We start from the raw sequence: 23,632 nt of genomic DNA on the forward strand, positions 1-23,632 counted from the left end.
AAGTTGCAAAGAGGGTATAATAGTTTAGTTCACATAACGGATGTTTGTAAGTGATAAAACTTAACGAGTTAGATATAGAGTCAAATCAAAGTGTTCAGGATGAAGAGTGGAGTTCAAATCCGGATGCCTGTCTATCTTTACGTCCGTCCGACCGTCTATGCAAGCTGTAACTTGAGTAAAAATTTAGATATCTAGATGAAACTTGGTACACGTGTTTCTTGCCACCATAGGAAGGTTGCTTTCGAAGGGCGAAATCGAACAACTGCCACGCCCACAAAATGTCTCCCATATACCTAATATTAGGGTTTCCAACTTTCGATGGACTTTATACCATATACATATTTGACAGCATCCTTAGGAATTTAGTGTTTGAAGTAGCTGAATTCCAAGTAAATGCCTCTTTTCGTTCTTTGCCGAGATGGGTAAGGTTTAAACTGCACGGTTAGAAATATGAAGCATTAATACTATTCTGTCATCGAATATTCTAGCTTAAATGAATGAATCCTTTGCGTTACCAGTTGGAAGAAGGTGCAGTTCGAAGCACCTGGTTGTCTGCTGGTAACTTTGATCGCGTTGTTATCAAAACAGTATCTTTCAAACATTCCTCCATCGTATCTCAAAAACGCCTTGATCGAATGACTTGAAATTTGTTGGGTGCACTCAGCAGATGTAAACGCATGGAATGTTCTATTACACCGGTCAACAAAAAAAATATATTTTTTTGGGGGTTTCTGTTCTCATGCTTGAATTCTGATTCTAGACATTGAAAAACAATTAAATATTAATCTTTAGTTCTTTAAGTTTGCTTTGGGCTGATCTACATCGATAAGTATATTTCAATTCATTTCATAAATCAAAGATGGCAGCACTTTGATTAACACGAAAGTAAACAGTATTATTATTTATAAGAGGCACAGTAGTGAATGTTAACCTGTTTATTATAGCTGTAACAACAATATTAGTGTATTACTCAGTTAAAAAATGGCATCTAGTCAGTGTAAAAATGATGTTGATTCATTCGGTTTTATTTGCGGTGAATTTATTAAAGTTAGAAGTAAAAAATTTGCTTTATCAACAAATTTGAAACTTTGCGAAGCCTATGAAGCCTATTTTAATCTAAAAGTCAGTAATCAAAATAATCTATAGTGAAATTGTAGAAAAAATATAAAAATCAGTCATTTCTGCTTAAAAATTGAAAAATTGCTCTAATTTCTACAAAATCAAACTTTAACCGGAAAAATTTTTTTTCCTTATTTTTGTCATAGGAGAAACTTAAATTTAACATGTAGATGTCGGACCCAAAAATCGTGTTGACCGGTGTTATTAATCAAAAATTCTAAACATTTGGATTTTTTTATAACAAAAAGCTAAACTATTTTAAATATTAAAAGTCCAATTTTAGGTATCTTCAATTGATCGTAGTGCGTTCCATGCATTTAAGCTTACAGATTTAAACGCCGCTAACTTTCCGATAAGCCAAGCAGTAGGAATCGTGGAGAAAGTGCAAGCCTTTTTTTCCGTGGCGGGGTATTCAGAACGCTGGCCATAACATGGCCTCCTTAAATCCGCTAAATATTCATGAAATACTTAATAAAGTAGTAAGACTAGTAAAAAGTTGGCGTTTTCGACCATTCTTTTCCAGAATCTACCATATAAGTAAAACTTTTCCACAATTTTATAATAATCAATACATTCTTAAAAAAGTGATGCCTGTATGTTAAATTTTATTCACCATAAATTGGCTAATGTCGATTCCAGTCTTAAGAACTTTAAAGTAGAGTCCATGCGCTTTATCATATCATAAGGATCTTAGAGATCCGTCAGGAGTATCTGGGTATCACAAAGGACAGTCGAATCTGTCCAAGTGAGATTCTCTGCAGTATGCGGAGACCTACCCCTTAACCTAACCTAACCATAAATTGGTATTTTTAAACTGTAATATCTTAGAATTTCGCGAGTGCAAACCATTCGGAATTACAGATCCAATTTTATAGGACATTTCCCCACATAATTGTACTTATCTAAATCTAGTCACCTAACATATATATATAACCAGTTTTCAGAGCCATTTCAACATAACTGTCAAATGCATGTGACAATTGACAGCCACCCTTCTAAGAAATTCTATAGCGTTAAAAATATCCTATCGAGGGCATACATTGAGTTTTTCAAGTAAATTTTTCATTGGGAATCTTCTATTATATTATTAGGTCTACACCGTTTTCCAATAGATGTCTCTAGGGTCAAGCACTGGTAGATTAAATCGTTTAAATCGTTTTATATCGATCTTAGACATTTGTGTCAACATTAACCCAACAAAATATTTGTAGATATCTGTTTGCATCGCAAACTTATTCTTAACTGAAAAGGTCACTTTTTGAGCCGAATTCTCGACATTTGCGGGAAATTTTGCTTTTCTTTTTTAATTCCAAGAAAAGTGCGGCTGAGGCTCATCGACATTTGTAACCGTTTTTATACAAAAAAAAAACTTAAATTTACAAAAAAACGGCGAAAGCAAAGTTGTAGACCTAATATATTCTATACTATTGCTATACTATTGGAGAATCCTGTTTCTTTACTTTCATTTCTGTACAAATTACTATTTAAGTCGCATAGTACAGCCGTCATCGATTCGCCATTTTACCTAATTATACCTTAGTGCTTTTCTCTTATAAAAAATTTACATTTGAAAGCAACAACAAACTAAGCGAGTTGAATTCAATGTAAGAGAGTATAAGGTGTAACCACTTTCTTTAACAAAAGTTTTATCAGAGGGTTCTAGGTTAGACTATGTATTAGTCAAAAGTTGCATAGCAAGCATGGTGAGCATATCTGAACAACTGGTATAGCGTGTTCGATTCGCCAAGCGTTAGAGACTAGTTTGTAGGTATATACTTGAATAATAATTTTTCCAATCTCCTAAAATACATGGCTGTTTGGCATTTGTCCCGAACATAGCCCTTCCAAGCTTGTTTTGCATTTTTATTTTTCATTTCCCACGGATTCTTATAATTTATTAAACAAAATCCGAATATTATTGTTCCCATAAGCAAAAGAGGGAATAATAATAACTAATATTGAAAAAAAACGACGAAATCTTCATTTAAATAAATAATTTGTAATCATTACTAATAACTTTTCCAATAAATCATTAATCATATTTGACTTGTGATAGGTTGGGTAAGCCTGTGTATACCTAACTCCTAAGACAATAAACCTTTACAAGCTGCCATGTGACATCGAAATCCAAGTTGAAGGTCAGTGCGAACTCTCATAAAAAAGCGCGCACAAAAACACTTTCGCAGAAGAAAGAAGAATCACTAAACAACAACAAAAACAAAGTAGAAAAAAAAAACACTCTCGCTAAGCTATTCACAAATACCAGCACCTATCAACAAACTATGAGTTATTGATCTATACAACTCTATTTCGAATACCATGGTTAACAAACACACACATAAACATGGGTGAATATTTCAAATTTCATTTCAGCTTAGGCAAATCGAAAGCTGCGAAAAAAATGCGAAATAAATCAATTTTCATTATGCTAATTCCTGTCTACAAGTCAGCATACATGCATACATCTATCTACACACTCACATGAGCGGGCGTTGAACTAAAACATGAGCGAATCGCGGAGCCGAACGCATGAGATTGAAAGTGCGTGCGCACGCGTAGATTTTAGCAAAGCAATTATGGTGGGGAAGTGGGTGAAGGGTAGGCAAACGCAAAAGTAAATTCACGATTTCACTTAGGCTCGCATAATAGAATTTGGCTTTGTTATTGTTGTTTCCTTTTTTTTGTGGAATTCGACAGCGTGACTATTACTCAACTTGATGCTACGTTTGATGGCTCAACTATGAGCTCTGTCATATATATGTATGTGTGTAATTCTATTGGTTCATTGTCCCTCATGCCATAGAAGACAATTTTGGATAAAAGTGATTTTTGGTGGGCTGCCTAATTTGTGTCTGTTTTTTTTTATTATTTTTGATGACTTAATCTTTATAGAAATCATTTTATCTCAACGGTCATAAGCACGATCATGGTTATGGTCATGGTCATGGTCACGCTGACCTTTACCTGTAGTTCTAATAAAGAATGGAAAAAGAATTTGTCAGTGAAATATGCAAATCATCGAACCAAAAAGTGCTTCTTTTAGCAGTCTATCGTTAATAGTGAATATATAGGCTTTATTCTTATGAAACTATTTATCTCAAAATAGACAGAGCTTTTGACTCGATACAAACAAACCAACTAATTAAAATCTCAGGTAGCTAAATCTGGAGCTTTAAAATCGAGAGCGTTTTGTTCGATAACTTGTTGCCCTTTTGGAGGTAATTCCATAATGCCACTCTCATGCAAGCTCTCGGCGTTAGGAAGTCGACTTTCAGAAGCTTCTCTTAAGTTAACTTGTTCACCAGCAAAATTAGTCGACATAGACATGAACAGGTATTATCATTTGTTGTCAGTTCTGGACTATAACATGAATAAAAGTTGAACCTCCTAACTGAGCTCCTGCAGTTTTACATAACAAAATCTTTCTGACATGGCCACCGTTTGTTATAACAAACTGGGATGACCGTTTTCGCCGTGCGTTGTCATAAGTGACAAGTGACTTTTCATCACCAGTAGCCATCCGATACAGAAATTTAACGCTTTTGTTCCAATTCAGGAGCGATTCGCAGATAGATATTCGGTCATGGTGTTTTGCTTAAACTCTTGTGATATCCATATATAGAGCATATTCTTGTATCTAGTCATGATTAAATATTTCAATACTGCTTTGTGCAATGTTTAGCTCCTGGGCAATCGAAGCAGTGCTTGCATGAAGCCCGAAGTCGGTAAGACAATTTACGCCACTTGGCTTTCCAGAGGACAAAACGACAAAAAAACAAAACAAACAAAATTGCGCTTGATCGGTTGTTGCAGTATTAGATCCATAAACATTATTCAAATATTCTCAAATTACGTTGTGTTAATCTTAGACTCTAATAAGTCAATTCCAGGGACCGAATTTTATTTATCATTCAATCTTAAATAAAACAAGTAAGGAAGGGCTAAGTTCGAGTGTAACCGAACATTTTATACTCTCGCAATTTATTTATTTAACGTTATTTATATTATATAATACACAATTTGACCCACATATTCGTCATATATATTGTATAAAGTCCATTGAAAGTTGGAAACCATAATATTAGGTTAGAAGCACCGAGGTCCTCGTGTTCGATATATGGGGCCTTAAAAACCTATGGTTCGATTTCGGCGAATTTAAGAATGGGGCTGCCACACTATAAACATAGTATTTGTGCAAAGCTTTGCACCGATATCTTCACTAGGGCTTACTTTATATATTGTAAAGTAAACGATTCAGATCGTCTTCAAAGTTCTGGTATATAGAAAGTAGGCGTGGTTGTGAAGCGATTTGGCCAATTTTCACAACATATTATTGGGAGGTATGGAAACTATTACAAACCAAGTTTCATTGAAATCGGTCGAGTAGTTCCTGAGATATGGTTTTTAACCCATAAGTGGGCGACGCCACGCCCATTTTCCATTTTGTAAAAAAATCTGAGTGCAGCTTCCATCTGCCATTTCTTATGTGAAATTTAGTGTTTCTGACGTTTTTCGTTAATGAGTTAACCCACTTTTAGTAATTTTCAACCTAACTTTTGTATGGGAGGTGGGCGTGGTTATGATCCGATTTCTTTCATTTTTGGACTGTATTAGGAAGAGGCTAAAAAAATGACTGCAGGAAGTTTGGTTTATATAGCTCTATTGGTTTGCGAGATATGTACAAAAAACTTAGTAGGGGGCGGGGTCACGCCCACTTCCCCAAAAAAATTACATCCAAATATGCCCCTTCCTAGTGCGATCTTTCATACCAAATTTTATTTCCATAGCTTTATTTATGACTTAGTTATGGCACTTTATGTGTTTTCGGTTTTCGCCATTTTGCGGGCGTGGCAGTGGTCCGATTTTGCTCAAGATATCAAGATATCTTAATTTTTACACAAGTTACAGCTTGCAAAGACGGACGGACGGACGGACGGACGGACAGACAGACAGACATTCGGATTTGAACTCCACTCTTCACCCTGATCACTTTGGTATATATAACCCTATATCTAACTCGTTTAGTTTTGGGTGTTACAAACAACCGTTATGTGAACAAAACTATAATACTCTCTTTAGCAACATTTGTTGCGAGAGTATAAAAATCAGTAATTCGATTTACCGTAATCGATACCAGGATACTACAACTCTACTTGGGCGAATATTTAGTCTGAAAACTCTAACCTTTATTAAGGGGTTAGAGGTAGTCGGGATTAAAAAATAATAATTTTTTTTGCGTTTTCGTTAAGTGTAATATCTTAAAAATATTCTCTGAAATTTTTTTTTTGAGTTATTTGACAAATAACAAAGAGTACTCGGGCACTGCAAAACGCCCGGGTGAAACTTTAAATGCGTTTCTTTTCAAAACTATGTTTTTTAAACTGGTGAAAATGGTAACTCGAAAGCCGCTCAGTAGGTTTTAATGCAATTTATACAACTTGTGGAAAACATAATAATCCTGCGCCTGATGGAAGCTTATTTGTTTTAAAAATTTTCGATTTTTTTAGACAAATCAAATGTTGATTTTTTCCTGAAAATCTATAAAAAATTTCCCAAGGACGCCATTTTGTTAATTTTGAAAAAAAAGCTTCGATCCGGCCCAGGATTATCTACTTATAAAACTAATTCTTCTAATCCGATTGACTTTAAATGAATCTCGAAGGACTTATTATAGACACCGCAAGGACTATTTTTGGAACTCGGTCAACACAAACAGTTATAACTTTGGAAATTCTTTTTTTTCAAATTTTCGTGACTTTAAGACATGGCCATATTATTACTTTTGTAAAATAACATGATTTAATAGCAAAAAAATACTGAAAATTCTAATTTTTTCGTGTCTCTAACTACCCTTAAACTCTAATATAATATTTGAATTTATGCGCTTAATATATTTTTAACCAAGAATTCAGTTTTCATCTATTTTCTTATTTCGACCCAAAAACATCGACAATTTTACGAAGAATCTACCATTTTATTCAAAGCATCAAAAAGCATGCGCCTAAAAGTATGTACGCAAAAGTGGCGATCGTGATCGCATCGAGCATAGTATGAACAAAAATTGCTAAGCAAAGATGGAAACCACACCGATCATTTGTGTAAAGAATCTTAGCGATGACAAGCTCCATTGTATTTTTATGTGTGTGATAATGATTTCATGCACGTTCAGCATAAAAATATTTTAGAAGAAGAAAAATAGTAGCTAAAGATCGCCGATCAAATTTTGAATAAAGCCGTTTAATATTGACATTATCTTTATTTTCTATAGCGAACAATCAAAAATCGTATGCGGGGTTTACTTTTTCTCCAAAAGCTTTATTTACCCGACTTTTAAGTATTGAGAAACAATTTTAAAGAACCTACAGTATATTTATTGACTGAACCATGAAATTTAAAACAGCATTTTCTGTCGCCATTGTACCCTGCCCTGTTTGACCTATTCATTCTCACAAAAAAAAATATATATTTTTAAACTATTATGTGAAGAATTGAGGATATAACTGAAGATCACATGTGCACATATTCCAAATACTTACTTACCCTTTCTTCAATAAAAAAAAATATAATTTTTTTAATTTTATTTTACACATAATTTTCAAATTTATTACAGATATTTGTAACTTTTTATAAATAGAATATATCTACAAATACTAAAACTTTACAATTCAGCAAAAATATACCACTACTAGGCACTAGGCTGGGAAAAAGTTGCCATATAAATACATAACACTAGGAACTACAAATGATTTCACAACTAAAAAATTTCGAATACAGACCTAAGTCGAGCCTAAGGCACATCAATACTTTTTCATAAAATCGACCAAATTACATTATTACAAGCACTTCCCTCTCAAGCATACATACTACAAACAGATCCTTGCACAACCCGCTCAAACATACAGTTAAAACTACCCTTTGGAATAAAGTTTACTATGTGAAACACCCACAAACATAATTTCCCACGAAGCAACGCGCTTCAATGCCGCTTCAAAGCTTTACGCTGCCGTTGGTAGAACTCTTCCATTGCACGATACTCCGGCTCGTAAACGTCCGGTATCTCTCGGTTCAACGATTCGTAGTAGATCATCTGCACTGAGCAGGAGCCACGCAGCTGTTCTTCGTAGCAACGCAATTGCTGGAAGAAACCTGTATTCGGACGTATCTGTGGGCGTATGGCCTTGACGTGCAAGTAGGCGGCGCGCAGTGACATGCCACCATATTTCATGAGATATGCCAAGCAGAGCGTGGCTGAACGGCTGACACCTGCCACGCAGTGCACCACCGATTTGCCGCCGAGCTGACGCACCTCCTCAATCATATCGGCCACCTCGTCGAAGTGCACCGACAGATCGGTGCTGGGTCGATCGTAGGCGTTGATGCGCAAGTATAGTGGTTTAGTGACGCTGGAGAGCGGCGTATCGGGTAGCTCCGGAGCGACATTGATGATGAAACGCACTTCCAGCTGATCGAGTACCATTGGCATGACAACGCCGGCGCCGCATAAGTAGAGGCTCGGTGTCAGTTGTGAGATGCCTTGGAAGGGGGTGTGCGAGTGAATGGGCGTATGTAGAGAACTTGAAGTAAACAAAGAGAAAGTAGGGGAATTAGTATTAAAGAATTGATATGAAAATATACAACAAAATGTGAAATATAATAATTTTTTTTAGTAAATAAAATAAAATAAAATAAAATAAAATAAAATAAAATAAAATAAAATAAAATAAAATAAAATAAAATAAAATAAAATAAAATAAAATAAAATAAAATAAAATAAAATAAAATAAAATAAAATAAAATAAAATAAAATAAAATAAAATAAAATAAAATAAAATAAAATAAAATAAAATAAAATAAAATAAAATAAAATAAAATAAAATAAAATAAAATAAAATAAAATAAAATAAAATAAAATAAAATAAAATAAAATAAAATAAAATAAAATAAAATAAAATAAAATAAAATAAAATAAAATAAAATAAAATAAAATAAAATAAAATAAAATAAAATAAAATAAAATAAAATAAAATAAAATAAAATAAAATAAAATAAAATAAAATAAAATAAAATAAAATAAAATAAGATAAAATAAGATAAAATAAAATAAAATAAAATAAAATAAAATAAAATAAAATAAAATAAAATAAAATAAAATAAAATAAAATAAAATAAAATAAAATTATAATATATTAAGTTAAATAAATATTAAAATCAGCATTAAGAAACTATTTTCCATTTTCATTGCAATCTTATAATATATATAATATTTTTTATAATATACCCGGCTGTTTACAAACAGCATTCCGAGTTGCATATTTTTAATTAATTTTCAACACATTAAATAACTTGTTGTCGACACTTCAATTTGCTTTCTTAGCTGCCAAATATTTTATAAATCATTAAAGTGTTTTTATTCACCTATTTATAGATCGGTGTTTATTCACATACATAGTAGTAGATTATATTATTTTGATACACAAAATATTTTCGTACAAAATTATGAACGCCCTGTAGCGAAAACAATCGAAATTGAGTGAAAAATATGAGTTTCGTTTAAAAATATGAATGCTTATTAATAGAAATATTGAAAAAACAAGTTCAAGGTGACGATTTGTCAATATATTCCTATATTATTTTTGAAATTATTTACGCCATAAGTTTTGATGGTACTTATTCTTACTCTGTGTATTTTTATGCATGACACCTGACAAAAAGTATGTTACCATATACGTTTATTTTTGGGATATATTCCGTCTGGGACTATTTTTTGCTGGAAATCTTCAATGAATTTTAAATTTTCAAAATTAAAAGATCTTAGAATTAACAGAAAGGATTCCGTTCATCATAATTAAACAAGAAATGAATCAAGCTCATTTTAGTTAGCGTTCTATTCGCCATTTTCTCACTAGCTATATTGGAATTCTGTTCAAATATGTCAGACACTTTAGATGTGAAAGCAAAAATAAAGTTCTTTAATTGAACTCAATAAAAGATATCTCAATAAAGTGGTTAACCGCTTAGTATTTGATTTCTGTTTATGCCAGTTTATGCAAAATATTATGTTTTATACCAATTGTTTGTTCGATTCGTTTGAAGCGGTGAATAATTGGTATCTCAAAGTTGGAGAACGTCAGATATCACTTCAGCAACAGATATAATAATGTTTGATTTAAGATTTTCAATTAATTTGATATAGTCAAAATGTACATTGGTCTAAAATATGAACTGCAAAAAATTCTTATAAAAATGGCATATATTTCTATAATTTATTGATGCATAAAACTATAAGAAATCTTCAAAGAAAAAAATTGAAATTTTTTTTATAGACTACAAGACTACTTGTTGGATTTTTAGAAAAAAAACTGCGCATTAATTTTTTTTTAATATTTTATAAGATTACAATATCCTCATTGTTTACTATCAGACAAGGCCGTGGGCGAAGTGTAGGAAATTTGTTTACGTTAATAAAATAAAATAAACAAAATAGTTTAATATATGCCAATAACACTATAAACTTTGGCTATACCTCGATAACAAACATAAAAAATAACAAGAATTTTGGAAAAAATAAAAAAGTTAGAAAAAAAGTATCCATGACGTTAAAGAGGTGGGAGGTTCCGCGGCGTGACTGCAATGTACCACAATTTGGTATGACGTAAAATTTAAATACACACATATATTTTTAAACTGTATATAAACAAATAAATTTAGACGTGAAAAACATAATGTGCAAATCGAAAAAAAAAGATTTCTTCAAACTTTAAATATAGCATTTATTTGGGTGGCGCACATAAATAACCTAATTTTGGTATGCGAACAATGCAAGCAATGAAAGTGTTAAGTAAACAGCTTAAGAGATTGCAAAAAATAGAAATCTTAATTTTGGAAATATTATTAGAAAACAAGAAAAAAACAAAATTTCAACAAAATTTTGTATATTTCTACAAACTTTGTTTATTTTTTCAAAAACATTTTTTTTTTAATTTTTCTGATAAAAATTATTTTTCTTTATTTTTCAATATTTTCAACATTTCCAGCGCTGATGAATTATTATTTTTGCCCATACGGCAACATGCATTTTTATTGTTTACGCGCACTTTTTAGTTTTTTTTTTTGTAGTTTTCTTTATTTAAATTTCCATTCAGCGGAAATTTTTGCGCCACCTTTGATTTGCGCAAATTTTTGAATGAAATGTTATTTATTTGCTTTGCCTACTTTTTTTTTGTAGTTGCCTTTTTTATTATTATTTCCCATTCATTTGCGGTATGCCATCATCACTTTTTTTAATATTTTCACTTTTACGTTTTTGCCCCACTGACGTCATTGAATTATTTGTTTATCTGTTTCGCTACAGTTTTTTTCCGCAGTCAAAATAAGTCGACGGATGGCTCATCAGACAGCGCATAAAGCAAATGTATCTAGTTATGTGAGACATTTGACTTTATAGTCTGCTCTTTGTTCACATTTTTTTGGTGAATATATTTTGACAGGCACATACAGCAATATACATATTCGAAGACCCTACAAAAATATCTCAAACTAGTATTAAAGAAAGTAGTTTTGAACCAGAAATTCTTGACTTAAAATAAAGGAGTCCAATATCAGGAAAATACCGTTTAATTGTTTAAATATTTTTCAAAAAACTTCGAATCAAATTTTACAAGAAAGAAAGAGTCTCTCAAATATACCTTCATCATATATTTTATAATGCCGAAATTTTAAAGTATTTTTAGAGACTTGTCGACCTAGCGGATTGTTGAATTTTATGTCGATTTCTCAAAAATGATCCATATATATCACACCATAAATACAATACGTCACCTGGCGGTAATATATTTCATAGTTGCTAGTCAGGCAACTAGTTTAAGTTCTGTCTGTTACTAGTTTCAATTTAGAGTACAATTAGTTGTTTTCACCACATGGTGAATATAGGTATGTTTGTATATGTGTTAGTTAAGTGGTCGCAGATTTATGTCTTAGTTGTCAGGTACATGTTGTTTTCAGTTTTTTTCAATTTTATTTTTTTTAAAGTCACTCAAATTTTATTTTTCAAACAAAGCAACCCTATTTTTATCAGATGAAAGTAAAAATAGGTTAAAGTGTAAATAACATGTTTAAAAATTCGAGTTATATAATAGTGTGCGTGATCGTCGATTATGACGAACCGGAAATGCTGGTAAACTTAATGTCTTCTACGTCAAGAAGGCGCTGGTTATAAAATTTGATATTATATAGGGAAGAGAGGAACGTTATATGTACATTTATTACAAAAAAGATTATTAAACTAATATAAAAATATTAAAATAAATAATAATAAAAAAAATAAATAATAATAAATAAAATAAATAAATAATAATGAATCAAAATAAAATTAAATAAAAATAATTAAAAAAAAAAAATAATTTAAAAAATATATTAAAAAAATGTATAATTAAAAAAAATGTTTTCAGGAAATGTTGTGAAATTGAAAATATATAAATGAAAAAATTAAATAAAATATCAAAAAAAAAATTTTGTAAAAAAAACTTAAAAATAAAAGAAAAAAATATTTTTTATTATTATTATTATTATAATTTGTATAAAAAGAATTAAATATATTTTTTTTTCAAACATTTTTTATTTAAAACAAAAAAAATTAAAATAGAAAATAATTGTTTCGTAAAATAAATAAAATATTTTTTCTTTTCAAAAAACCAAAAAAATTAAAAAATAAAAATATAAATGTTTTTAAATCGAGAAAAATAAAAAAATATATTTTTTTTTTGCCTCTCAAAAAACACTTAAATACCAAAGTGATAATAAAAATTTACTCAAAATCATCAAAACAAATACATCAAAATACATATAAACAGATAAACATGTAAATAAATCCACTAAATGCGCCATCAAATTACGGTGCATTACCCCGTTGCGCTGATAAAAATAAGTAATAAACGCAATTTCAACCGTGGAAAAACGACCAAAATGACAAACAACTCAATTGAGCTGGCCATAAAAGAGATTGTAATAAATTGTCGAAATTTTCTTTGCTGCTGCAAATTCAATTGTCATTCACAGTGAAGAGCAAAACAAATCGCACACCAACAATCAAACAAACAAACAGAGACAGCAATGCAATGGTAAACACCAAGCATCATGCATGCATTTGCAACATGTCATTTTCTGTGCGATAAAATACAAATATTTATTTGTCATGACAACAGCAACAACAACAACAAACAAATATTAAATAATAATTACGTCGTTGTTTTTTTTGTTGTTGTGTGCGCAAATATTAAGCGCGAAATTCCTTTGGCTTGCGGCCAAATTTAATCATCATCAACACTTTCACTAGACGACAACGTGCGTTGACAGCTACAATAACAACAACAACAATTAGTAGCGCTAAAGGCGCAGCGAATGTCAAAAATTGATTATTTGAATAAAGAGAATGTGGATAGTTGCGGTGATTTTTGTGATTTTTTTCGCTTACATTTCAATAAATTTACTTTATTGTTTTATAAATTAAAATACATAAACAAGATTATTTGTGCTTAAAATAATTAATTTGCTATTTATTTTCTTAATGAAAAGAATAAATTTTGATAATTAAATTAAAAAAATCTTAAGTCGATTTAAATTAATTTCCGAATTTGAGTTATATCTACTAACTTTTTCCAGACTCGATGTAGTTTTTTGTTTTTTAATAATAAATTCCAATTAATTGTCTTAAACTACAATAAAATAGGGAAAAAAAAACCAGACAATTTTTTATTAGACATAAAAATATTAGCAAAAGCTTAAGCCGACTTAAGCCATTTTAGCATTTTATCATAAAAAAACTTTTTTTTTTCATATTTAATTTTTGGCAACAACTACAAAAAGTGTATGGCGGAAGATAAATGTTTAAAATAATTTTAATTATTGTGTTTGTGACCTTGTGGCAATTTTAATTAGGCGAATTCACTTTAATACTCGGCATTGCTGATTGATATAAAATTTATGTGCATCACTACACGTATTAATTTAGATTTTTTTTCACAAAACTAATTGGAAAAATACTGTTTTTTATAAATATAATTTTTTTTTAATATTTATTTAAAAATAATAATAACTAAAATAAAAAAAAATGACAAAAATAAAAAAATTTAAAATATTTTTCATATAAAAATTAATATTTAAACATATGTAAGAATCTATTTGACAGACGAATAATTGTTTTTATTCATATTTAGTTGCACCTGTTCAATTTTCTTTAACAAAAAAAAAATATTTTTAACATAAAAAAATGATTTTTAACAAAAAATCCCTTCAAAAAGTACTAACGTTTCTACGCATTTAAATGCCCGTCCTTTCTTATTTACACACAGAAATGCATAAATATTTTAATTTATTATTACATGTACTCCACATGACCACATCTTGACAGTCGCAAAAAATTCAATGGCATTTTGTTTTCCCCTTGTTTATTTAGCAAAAAGCATATTGAGGAAAAATAAGCGAATTTGTGAAATAAGGTTAAGGCCATTAAGCCGAAATTTATTCGTTGATAATACAAATAAAATAAATGATGAAAAGATAAAAAAAGTTGGCGCATATATGCTTGAAAACAGCTGTGAGCGTTAAAAATGCAGTGAGTCAGAAGTTTTTCAGTGGATATAAAATCATGAATAAAATGTTAAGGATCAATATATCTATAAGAAAAGCTCTTAATAGAAATCTCTCTCTCTTTATAATTTATTTCGACATTTATCAAGATAATACAACAAATGTCATATGTTTTGACGTTTCGTGGATGTTTGTTTTAATAATTTCTAACAGTTTGAACCAAACTTCCTTGATTCAATTTCATTAACCACAGTAAGTACTATAAGTCAGTTCGATAACTTCGATTAACTTAAAAAAAAAGTAAAATTTCTGCAGCATCATTTTCTGCAATTTTTTTGCTCACAACTATACATAAATATAGAAGTGACTCAAATTATTAGCTAACCGCTGGCTAATCGGTTAGCAACAAAGATTTTTTTATTTAATATACATATTTTTATATACATATATATTTTATTTTTTATTTTATTTTATATACAATTTACCACTTAATTTTAATGAAAATTCCGGGTTTTTTATTTCAATACAAAAAAATTGTCATTTTTGCTTATCAAAATGTAAAAAATTCCAAATTAAAAACCAAAGTATTAGGATTCAATATTTTCTGACATTTGTTTTCGAGAACTATTTGTCTTCGAAAATGCGACAAAAAAAAATCAAAATATTATTCAATAACACTATACAGTACTCGGCTGACTGTTGAACCAAACTAACTAAACAAATTTAATTATTTTTTAATGTTACAAGGCGTTCAGTATTTTTTGAAAACAAAAACTGTTTTTCGAAGATCACACTTTGACTTTTCATAGCATCTGTCATATACAAAGAGCGTATCATTGAATTAAGAAGAAAATGTAGAGTATATCCATATTTTGGATATTTAAGTAGCGATATACTGTTGTTAATAATAATTTTTAAAGTCTTTTTTTTCGAACTTCGAATACAAATATTTCGATTTTGGATGATAAATTCAAGAATTCATTTGTTTTGCTTATGACTCAATCTCGTCGAAAAACTTAGTTGGGTCCAATATATTACATGATTATTTTAAGAAATAAATATTATTAACCTTACTCCTATTTGGAATAATTTGTAATTTTCGGTGTTGCCACAGGAATTTGAATAAGGAATATTTAGTATCACATAAATTGTGCAAGTGTTATAATGATTCAAAGAATCCACCTAAGAATTAAGGAAACTTTATTTAAATATGTTTTATTATAAAATATCTATAAAAGAGTTGCCACCTGATTTCCATTTTTTTTTAACTTATAAGTAGGAAATTTTTAAATTAGTGAAATAAAACTCTTAGTAATCCATTGGGCTAAAGTTAAAGAATATGCTAAAACGGTGATGCCACACTTATTCAATTTTTATAAATTTATTAACAGAAAAAAACTTTAAATTGCAGTATGGATATGAAACGTACAATATTAAAAATATCAAAAATTTGCTTCTTATGACGTTGCCACCTAATTAAAATTTTCAAAATTTTTAATTATAAAAATTTGGTAACACTTTTTTAAAACTAAAACATGGGAAAAATAATCAAAATGTTTTTCAAAAAATTCTTATAAAATATTAAAATAGCTGCTCCTATGTTGACACTACCAACTAAGACTAAAGCACACATTATTTTCGCATTAATTATAGTCTTACAAGTCACCGCGCATATGTCACTTCGCACATATCATTCACACCTGAAATCTAAAAAATTTTCCTCAGCACAAAAGACTATTCTACTCAACAATTACTAAAGAAAAATGTGCGCTTTTGTACTCACTCAACACCAAAGGCGAAAAAATCAAATGTAATTAACGAAATTTCAAGCAGACTTTTCACTGACAAGGTCACATATACGACGAATAGTTGCATAAGTGGCAACAATACTAAAACTAAAACTGGCATAAGTGCTACTGTTGCTGCTGCTTCTTCTTCTCCTTCTTCTTCAATTGTATGCTTTTAAATTGAAATGTGGTTTTGACATTGCGAATTTCTTCATTACTCACACTTTCCATGAGTTTTCTTTGTCATAGTCAAGGTTGGCGTCGGCAACGCCTCCCTCAGAAGCGGCTGAGTGGCATCTCTGGCATACAAAAAAATTAAGAAATAATCATGAAAATTCAATGCAAATGCTTTCTAATGGCAGTGAAAACTAAAATCAATACATTTACTCAGAGGAAAAGTGAAATGCATATGTCGGAAATTGTTTAGTTTTTATGGCGCCGGGTGACGTACGCGGCGTATGAGTGATTGCCACACGAGACCACTGTCGCTTTGGAGGGCACTTCACTTAAAGCACATGTTTATGACTAAATTATTTTGTTGTTGTTGTTGCAAGTGAAGTGAAATTATTTTTAAGTTGTATGGCGGTATGCTTTAGGAATTTGAAGCGATTTCGCGTTTGGGTGACATGGATTTTTTTTTTGAAAGTTTGTATGTGGGTATTAATGGATTTATTTTTATTTCGAATATTTGCGATATTTTGTTACACTTCCGTTAGAAAATTGTGATTTAATGTTATTTTAAGAATGAAAAAATATATTTCAAAAATTTTTGGTAATATTTTTTTCAATTTATTTTTTTAATTATTTATATGATCTGTCAATAGTAATTACTATTAAATAAATTATTTTATTTTTATTATCAAAAAATACATATTTACTTAAAATAAAGTTCTCAAGCCAAAAAAAATATATTAAAAAAAAATTCCAAAAATATTTGTTCGCATTCTTCAGCTACTTTGACTAATGGCAACACACATACACACCGATATACCGCTATAAATAAACCACTCACATACACACGCACACAACCACTGACACACTTTCACCATCACCGTAATTGATGTTGTCATAAATGTCGCTGGCCATTTTTCACCTCCGCCTCAAGCATATTCGAGTCTCTTGAATCGCGCAAGCTAAACAGCTGCCCGCCTGCAGCAGCCAACAGAAACGTAATGAGCCATAAAATGTGCGCTTTTTTCGTGGAATTCTAATAGACGAAAGAAATTAACGCACATTTCGTGCATAAACTTCGAATTGGTGCACAGCAGCCACATGCAACATGCCACTGCAACAATTTATTTACACGCAGGTATGCATTTGAGTGTGTGTGTGTGTTTAAAAAGCATTTTGCGCAAATATTTAGAATATTGAGCAGTGACTGATGGCTTGGAGAATGGTGTCAAATATAGAAAAAATATAGAAGGAAAACGCGATAAATTGAAAATAGAGAAAATGTGAATGTAGCAAATAATGAAATGCAGGTGGCAAGCGGAATAGTAATATTTTGTAGGATGTGGGGTTTCTTTGTAAGTTTTAGTACTTAATTTTTTTTATTTTTTTCTAATTAGGGAAAATATTTGTTTCTATTGTACAGATGAATATTAAAAAAATTAAAAACGCAAAAAAAATATTTTATATGAAAAAAAAATTAATATAATTTTTATATTAATATTTTCTTTTAACATTTCATACTTTTTGTTTCAAAATATATATGTACATACTCATCCAAATTTTTTTAATACTAAAATATTATATGAAATTAATAAATTGTGAAATTTTTCTACTTTCAGTGTTCGAAAATGTCAGCGGGCAGCTATAATAGCTTCTTAAGTAAGTAGAAAATATGATCATAACTTCTCATTTTGAATTCAGATTAAATTTTTTTTTTTCAAAAAATCCACTTTTGAAAACCAGAAAAAACTGTATACCAGTTTGAAAGAAATTATATATCAGTTTTTGCTGTAATATGGCAACGTCATTCAACTTTTTTTGAAATACTCAGTATAATTCAGTAAATTTATATTTGAATTTAGATTTTTTACTCTTAATATTAAAAAAACATAACTCAAATGTCTAAAATATATTTTTGGGGCAATTTTTTTTATTTTTCCTAAATTAATTCAAAACAATTTTTATGCTATAATTTGGGAAATCTAATTTTTTTTTTTTCAAGTAATAATTTTAATGATTTTAATTCTTTTTATACTCTCGCAACAAAAGTTGCTAAAGAGATTATTATAGTTTTGTTCACATAACGCTTGTTTGTAACACCCAAAACTAAACGAGTTAGATATAGGGTTATATATACCAAAGTGATCAGGGTGAAGAGTGGAGTTCAAATCCGGATGTCTGTCTGCCCGTCTGTCCGTCCGTCTGTGCAAGCTGTAACTTGAGTAAAAATTAAGATATCTTGATGAAACTTGGCACACTTATTTCTTGGCAGGTTGCTTTCGAAAATGAGCAAAATCGGACCACTGCCACGCCCACAAAATGGCGAAAACCGAAAACACATAAAGTGCCATAACTAAGCCATAAATAAAGCTATGGAAATAAAATTCGTTAGGATCGCACTATAAAGGGAAGGAAGCACACAAATAGGTTTTTTGTACATATCTCGCAAACCAATAGAGCTATATAAACCAAATTTTCTGCAGTCGTTTTTTTAGCCACTTCTTAATACACTCCAAAAATGAAAGAAATCGGATAATAACCACGCCCACATCCCATACAAAGGTTAGGTAGAAAATTACTAAAAGTGGGTTAACTCACTAACGAAAAACGTTAGAAACACTAAATTTCACATAAGAAATGGCAGATGGAAGCTGCACTCATATTTTTTTACAAAATAGAAAATGGGAGTGGCGTCGCCCTCTTATGGGTCAAAAACCATATCTCAGGAACTACTCGGCCGATTTCAATGAAATTTGGTTTGTAATAGTTTCCTTACATCCCAATGATATGTTGTGAAAATAGGCCAAATCGCTTCACAACCACGCCTACTTCTTATATACCAGAACTTTGAAGTCGATCTGAATCGTTCAGTTTACAATATATAAAGTAAGCACTAGTGAAGATATCGGTGCAGAACTTTGTACAAATACTATGTTAATAGTGTGGCAGCCCCATTCTAAAAATCGGAAAAATCGGACCATAGGTTTTTAAGGCCCCATATATCGAACACGAGGACCTCGGTGCTTCTAACCTAATATCATGGTTTCCAACTTTCAATGGACTTTATACAATATATATGACGAATATGTGGGTCAAATTGTGTATTGTATAATATAAATAAAGTTAAATAAATAAATTGCGAGAGTATAAAATGTTCGGTTACACCCGAACTTAGTCCTTCCTTACTTATTATAATATAATTTTATATGTATGTACATATATTTTTTTCGAAATAATATTATTTAACCCACAACGAATTCCTGGTTTTTAACTGACAAAGAAATAGTTTAAATATACCAAAAACAATAAAAAAAAATTTCGGATAAAACCTGATAAAATTCTTGGAAATGTTAACTAAAAATTATTTTTTATAAATAATTAATTTTTCAAAATAAAAAGAAATATATTTCAGTGATATTTTTAATAAATATTTTATGTTTAAAAAATAGTTAAAAATGTTTGTAACAATTTCCACTAAAAATTGGAAACCAACAAATTTGGAGTTAACACATTTTACTAACAATGAGTTTTATGTATGTAATGTAAATAAATTCACACCACACAGAGCAATTACATTAGCTGCTGCCTGTAATTAGCGTTGCTCTCACCGCAAAACACATAAACCGCTAAATTACCGCTATATGCCACAGATATATGCACTCCTAATTGCATTAATTAAAATCACACGGGCATATCTAAGTCTCGTGGCTAAACTCAGAACACACGCCGCGATCCCTCCTCTACTCACACCAGCGAATGACCTATGGCATTGCGTCACTGCTACTCAAATACAATATTACTTTACTAGCACTTAAATTAAGTCTCAATTGCTTGCCGGCTATAATTTCCACTTTCATAGCGCCAACCTTTGTATTTATTTGCGCGCTGGCAAATTTGTTGTAAATGAACATGTAATTATACTCACACTTGCAACACAATTGCTCCAGTACCTTTGCAGCGTTTATTTAGTCCTTTTTGTTCGCGTGTTCACAGCCATAAAGATTTTGTTGTTTTATTATTTTTTTCTTTTTTGCTATTGTTTTTGTTTGAGCTGTCGCGGCACAATGCATGACGCCATTTGGCCTTGACAGCGAATTTACTGGAGCGTCGCAAAACAAAGCTTATATGAATACATTGAGGTAGTCGCGCTTATTCTCACACCCACCCGTCGGTCGACTAATTTCAATGGTAAACACTCGTAGGTGTAGGTGTTTCAACGAGTGTATTGGTTTATGATGGCGCCATTAGGCTGTCAATTAGATTGACGACGCACTAATGGCAATGTCAAGACCTCAGTGTTGTTCGCAGTAAAATAGACCCTTTATAATTTCTTTTGATGTGGGCGTAAAAGTGAATTTCTTCTCTTCTTTCTTTCTACACACCTTTCTTATTTTTGTGGGGAGACAAATATTATGCGCAATATATTCGCGGGTGAAGTTCTGTCTGTGGCACTCCCAATTCAGTTTAGTAAAGTTGTTCTACGTTATATATTTCACTAAGCTCTAATTTGTTAAAAAGTATACTATGTCTCTTTTTAACACTAGCTTGATAATTCTCTTCTCTAACATTACAATTAAATATTGATTACTCGTTATTAGCATTACTTTTAATTAAAATTTAATCTTTAAAGCTGTTTAATTACTCATATTTGATTACTTAAATAAAATTCAAAGTATTTTACTATACAACCGTAATCTTTAAATGTATTTAAATACTCATGTTTGGTAATGATTACTTTAAATGTAATTCTCAACTGCATTAATTTCATAATTTTAATGATTTTAAGATTACTGGCAAGTATTAAAATTTTTTGATTTTAAGTAATCAAAAATATGATAATGATTACTGTCGAACTGTTTGGAATGCAATATATTTTTCAGAACCATTTATGGTATTCCATTAACACGATACGAAAACTGTTATTTATGTAATCATTATCATATATTTTCAATAATTACAATTACAGTAATCGTAATTGAAAAGTAATCGTAAACATTATTGCCCAGTTATACTTATAATTAATATTATACCGAATAATATTCACATAATTTACAATAAGTAGTTGACAATTAATCAGTACTACTATGAATCTAGAAAAGCTTACTTCAAAAATTGATTATCTACAATTGTATGCCTTGATTTCGATAAGATAAGATACCAGATACCAGTTGATATTAGAATGCCGGTAATTTAAAAAAGTCGTAAATAACGTAATTGCTGTGTAATTAACTGAAATGCATATACACAATTTCTTTTTAGGCAAGAAATGAAAGAATGGCTTAAGTCGGCAATGACGAATAAACATGAATTTTCAATTATTTGAATGAATATTGATAAAATATTGAATTAAAAGTACAATAAAAAAGTAATTATCGTGAAAATAAGAATAATTAATGTCTAATGAAGTGTGAAAAATGTAAAAATGCCACAAATTATTGATCTGATTTGCTTAACACTTAACTTGACTTAACTCACTTTTCACCTTAAGGTTTATATTATTGCTCCCAGCCTAATTCGCGATATTTTAAGTAAACCACTTACTAATTAAATCTTGCTGAACAAATATAAGCGTGAAATTTGCATTAAAGCACATTTTTGCGATTTTCTTAAATTCGAAATAAAAAAAATCTATAATTACCTTTCCACTGTATTCTCGCCAACATTCAAATTGCTCTTATCACTGTTGTTATTGTTGTCATCAAGTTTAGAGGCATTTCTGGTTCTGTTATCAACTTTCGGTTCTTCAACATTTTCTTTATTGCCAGCAGTGGCTAAGCTGGTGCCGCCAACGTTGGCCGCTTCCAACAGGCTTTGTATCTCATCGACGATTTTTAACTTATCGCCCACCGAATCTGCTAAGGTTGTGGATAAATTTTGATCGGGCAGTAAGACTTGCATTTTCGTTGAGTTGAATTTAATGTCTTTTTTTATAGTTTTAAGTTGATTTGTTGTTGTTTTTTAAGAATATTTTGAGACTTTAAGATGACTTATGTGTCTTTTTATCAATTTTCAATTTATTTTTATGTGCGCTCGTGCTAAAATTTTTATAAATAGCGCCAAGAATTTGCACGAATTCCAATTACAAAAATTTTTAATATTCACGAAAAAAATTTTCAAAAATATTTGCCGAAAAAAATTTTTCAAAAATATTTTCAAAATAAATTTCGAATTGTCACGATATTTTTGAATTTTTATGTTGTCTTTGCTGCTTCTACGATATTTTGTATATCGAAATTTTTTGTATTTTTGTAGAGAATTTCACTTCTTTCACTCTTGCTGACTGCCAATTGACTGAATGTGCGACGCTGCACGACCATCCAAAAGACCAAGTTTCCTACCACAAGCACTCGCAATTCATTCATTCATACAAACAGCAATGAACATCAGCAAAAGTCACCACAGTCGTCATACACGCCATACACTGCCACCGGCGACCCTCTCGCTGCTGAAGCAATCTACAGCTCAAATCGCTGGCGTAGTGAATCAGCTGCGTTGGTATTCAAAGGTGGGAAAATTGCGCTATTTTTTTGTTTTTCATTTTGGTGAATATGTGTGACGCACCACGAAATTCACCACATGGCTTGCCAGCCAACAACCACCCACTCTACAGCACTTTGTGGTTATGAGTACTCGAGACATATCTTTAAATTATTTTCGTTTCTTTTTTCAGCTTTTTGTTGTAACATTGTTGTTACTTTTTTGTTGTTTTATTTATTTTCGTTTGATTTTTTTTCGTGCAAATATTTTTACCATATTTACATGCCTTTGTTTGAAAATGCTCGAATTTTCACACATTCGTCGGTACTTTGCCAAAGGCATAGCGAACATTGTGCCGTTTTTCAGGTGTGTTTTTCGTACTCGCAACATGCGAGATGTGGGTTTTCGTGCCAGAAATATTTCCGTTGGCTGTTTTTCAAAGCAGTCGAAATATTATCCCAAACACACGAACTCATATAAATCGGTGATATGCA

At 30.5% G+C, this 23,632-nt stretch overlaps 1 protein-coding gene and 1 long non-coding RNA gene across 2 annotated transcripts; one reads left to right on the top strand and one right to left on the bottom strand.

The window, feature by feature from the left end:
* Positions 1 to 7,682: 7,682 nt before the first annotated feature.
* Positions 7,683 to 22,559, bottom strand: LOC105220864 (dual specificity protein phosphatase 18). The gene is made up of 2 exons (XM_029046035.2): positions 22,300 to 22,559; positions 7,683 to 8,693 (listed from the first exon to the last, which is right to left on the bottom strand). Exons 1-2 carry the CDS (start codon positions 22,557 to 22,559, stop codon positions 8,096 to 8,098), a joined length of 858 nt encoding a protein of 285 aa, XP_028901868.2. The 3' UTR covers positions 7,683 to 8,095.
* LOC128921425 (uncharacterized) lies at positions 22,460 to 22,727 on the top strand. The gene is made up of 2 exons (XR_008470889.1): positions 22,460 to 22,600; positions 22,644 to 22,727. It is a non-coding gene; the product is annotated as an uncharacterized LOC128921425 (long non-coding RNA).
* Positions 22,728 to 23,632: the final 905 nt, after the last annotated feature.

Source organism: Zeugodacus cucurbitae, chromosome 4 (genome assembly GCF_028554725.1).
Source record: "Zeugodacus cucurbitae isolate PBARC_wt_2022May chromosome 4, idZeuCucr1.2, whole genome shotgun sequence".
Taxonomy (NCBI): Eukaryota; Metazoa; Arthropoda; class Insecta; order Diptera; family Tephritidae; genus Zeugodacus; species Zeugodacus cucurbitae.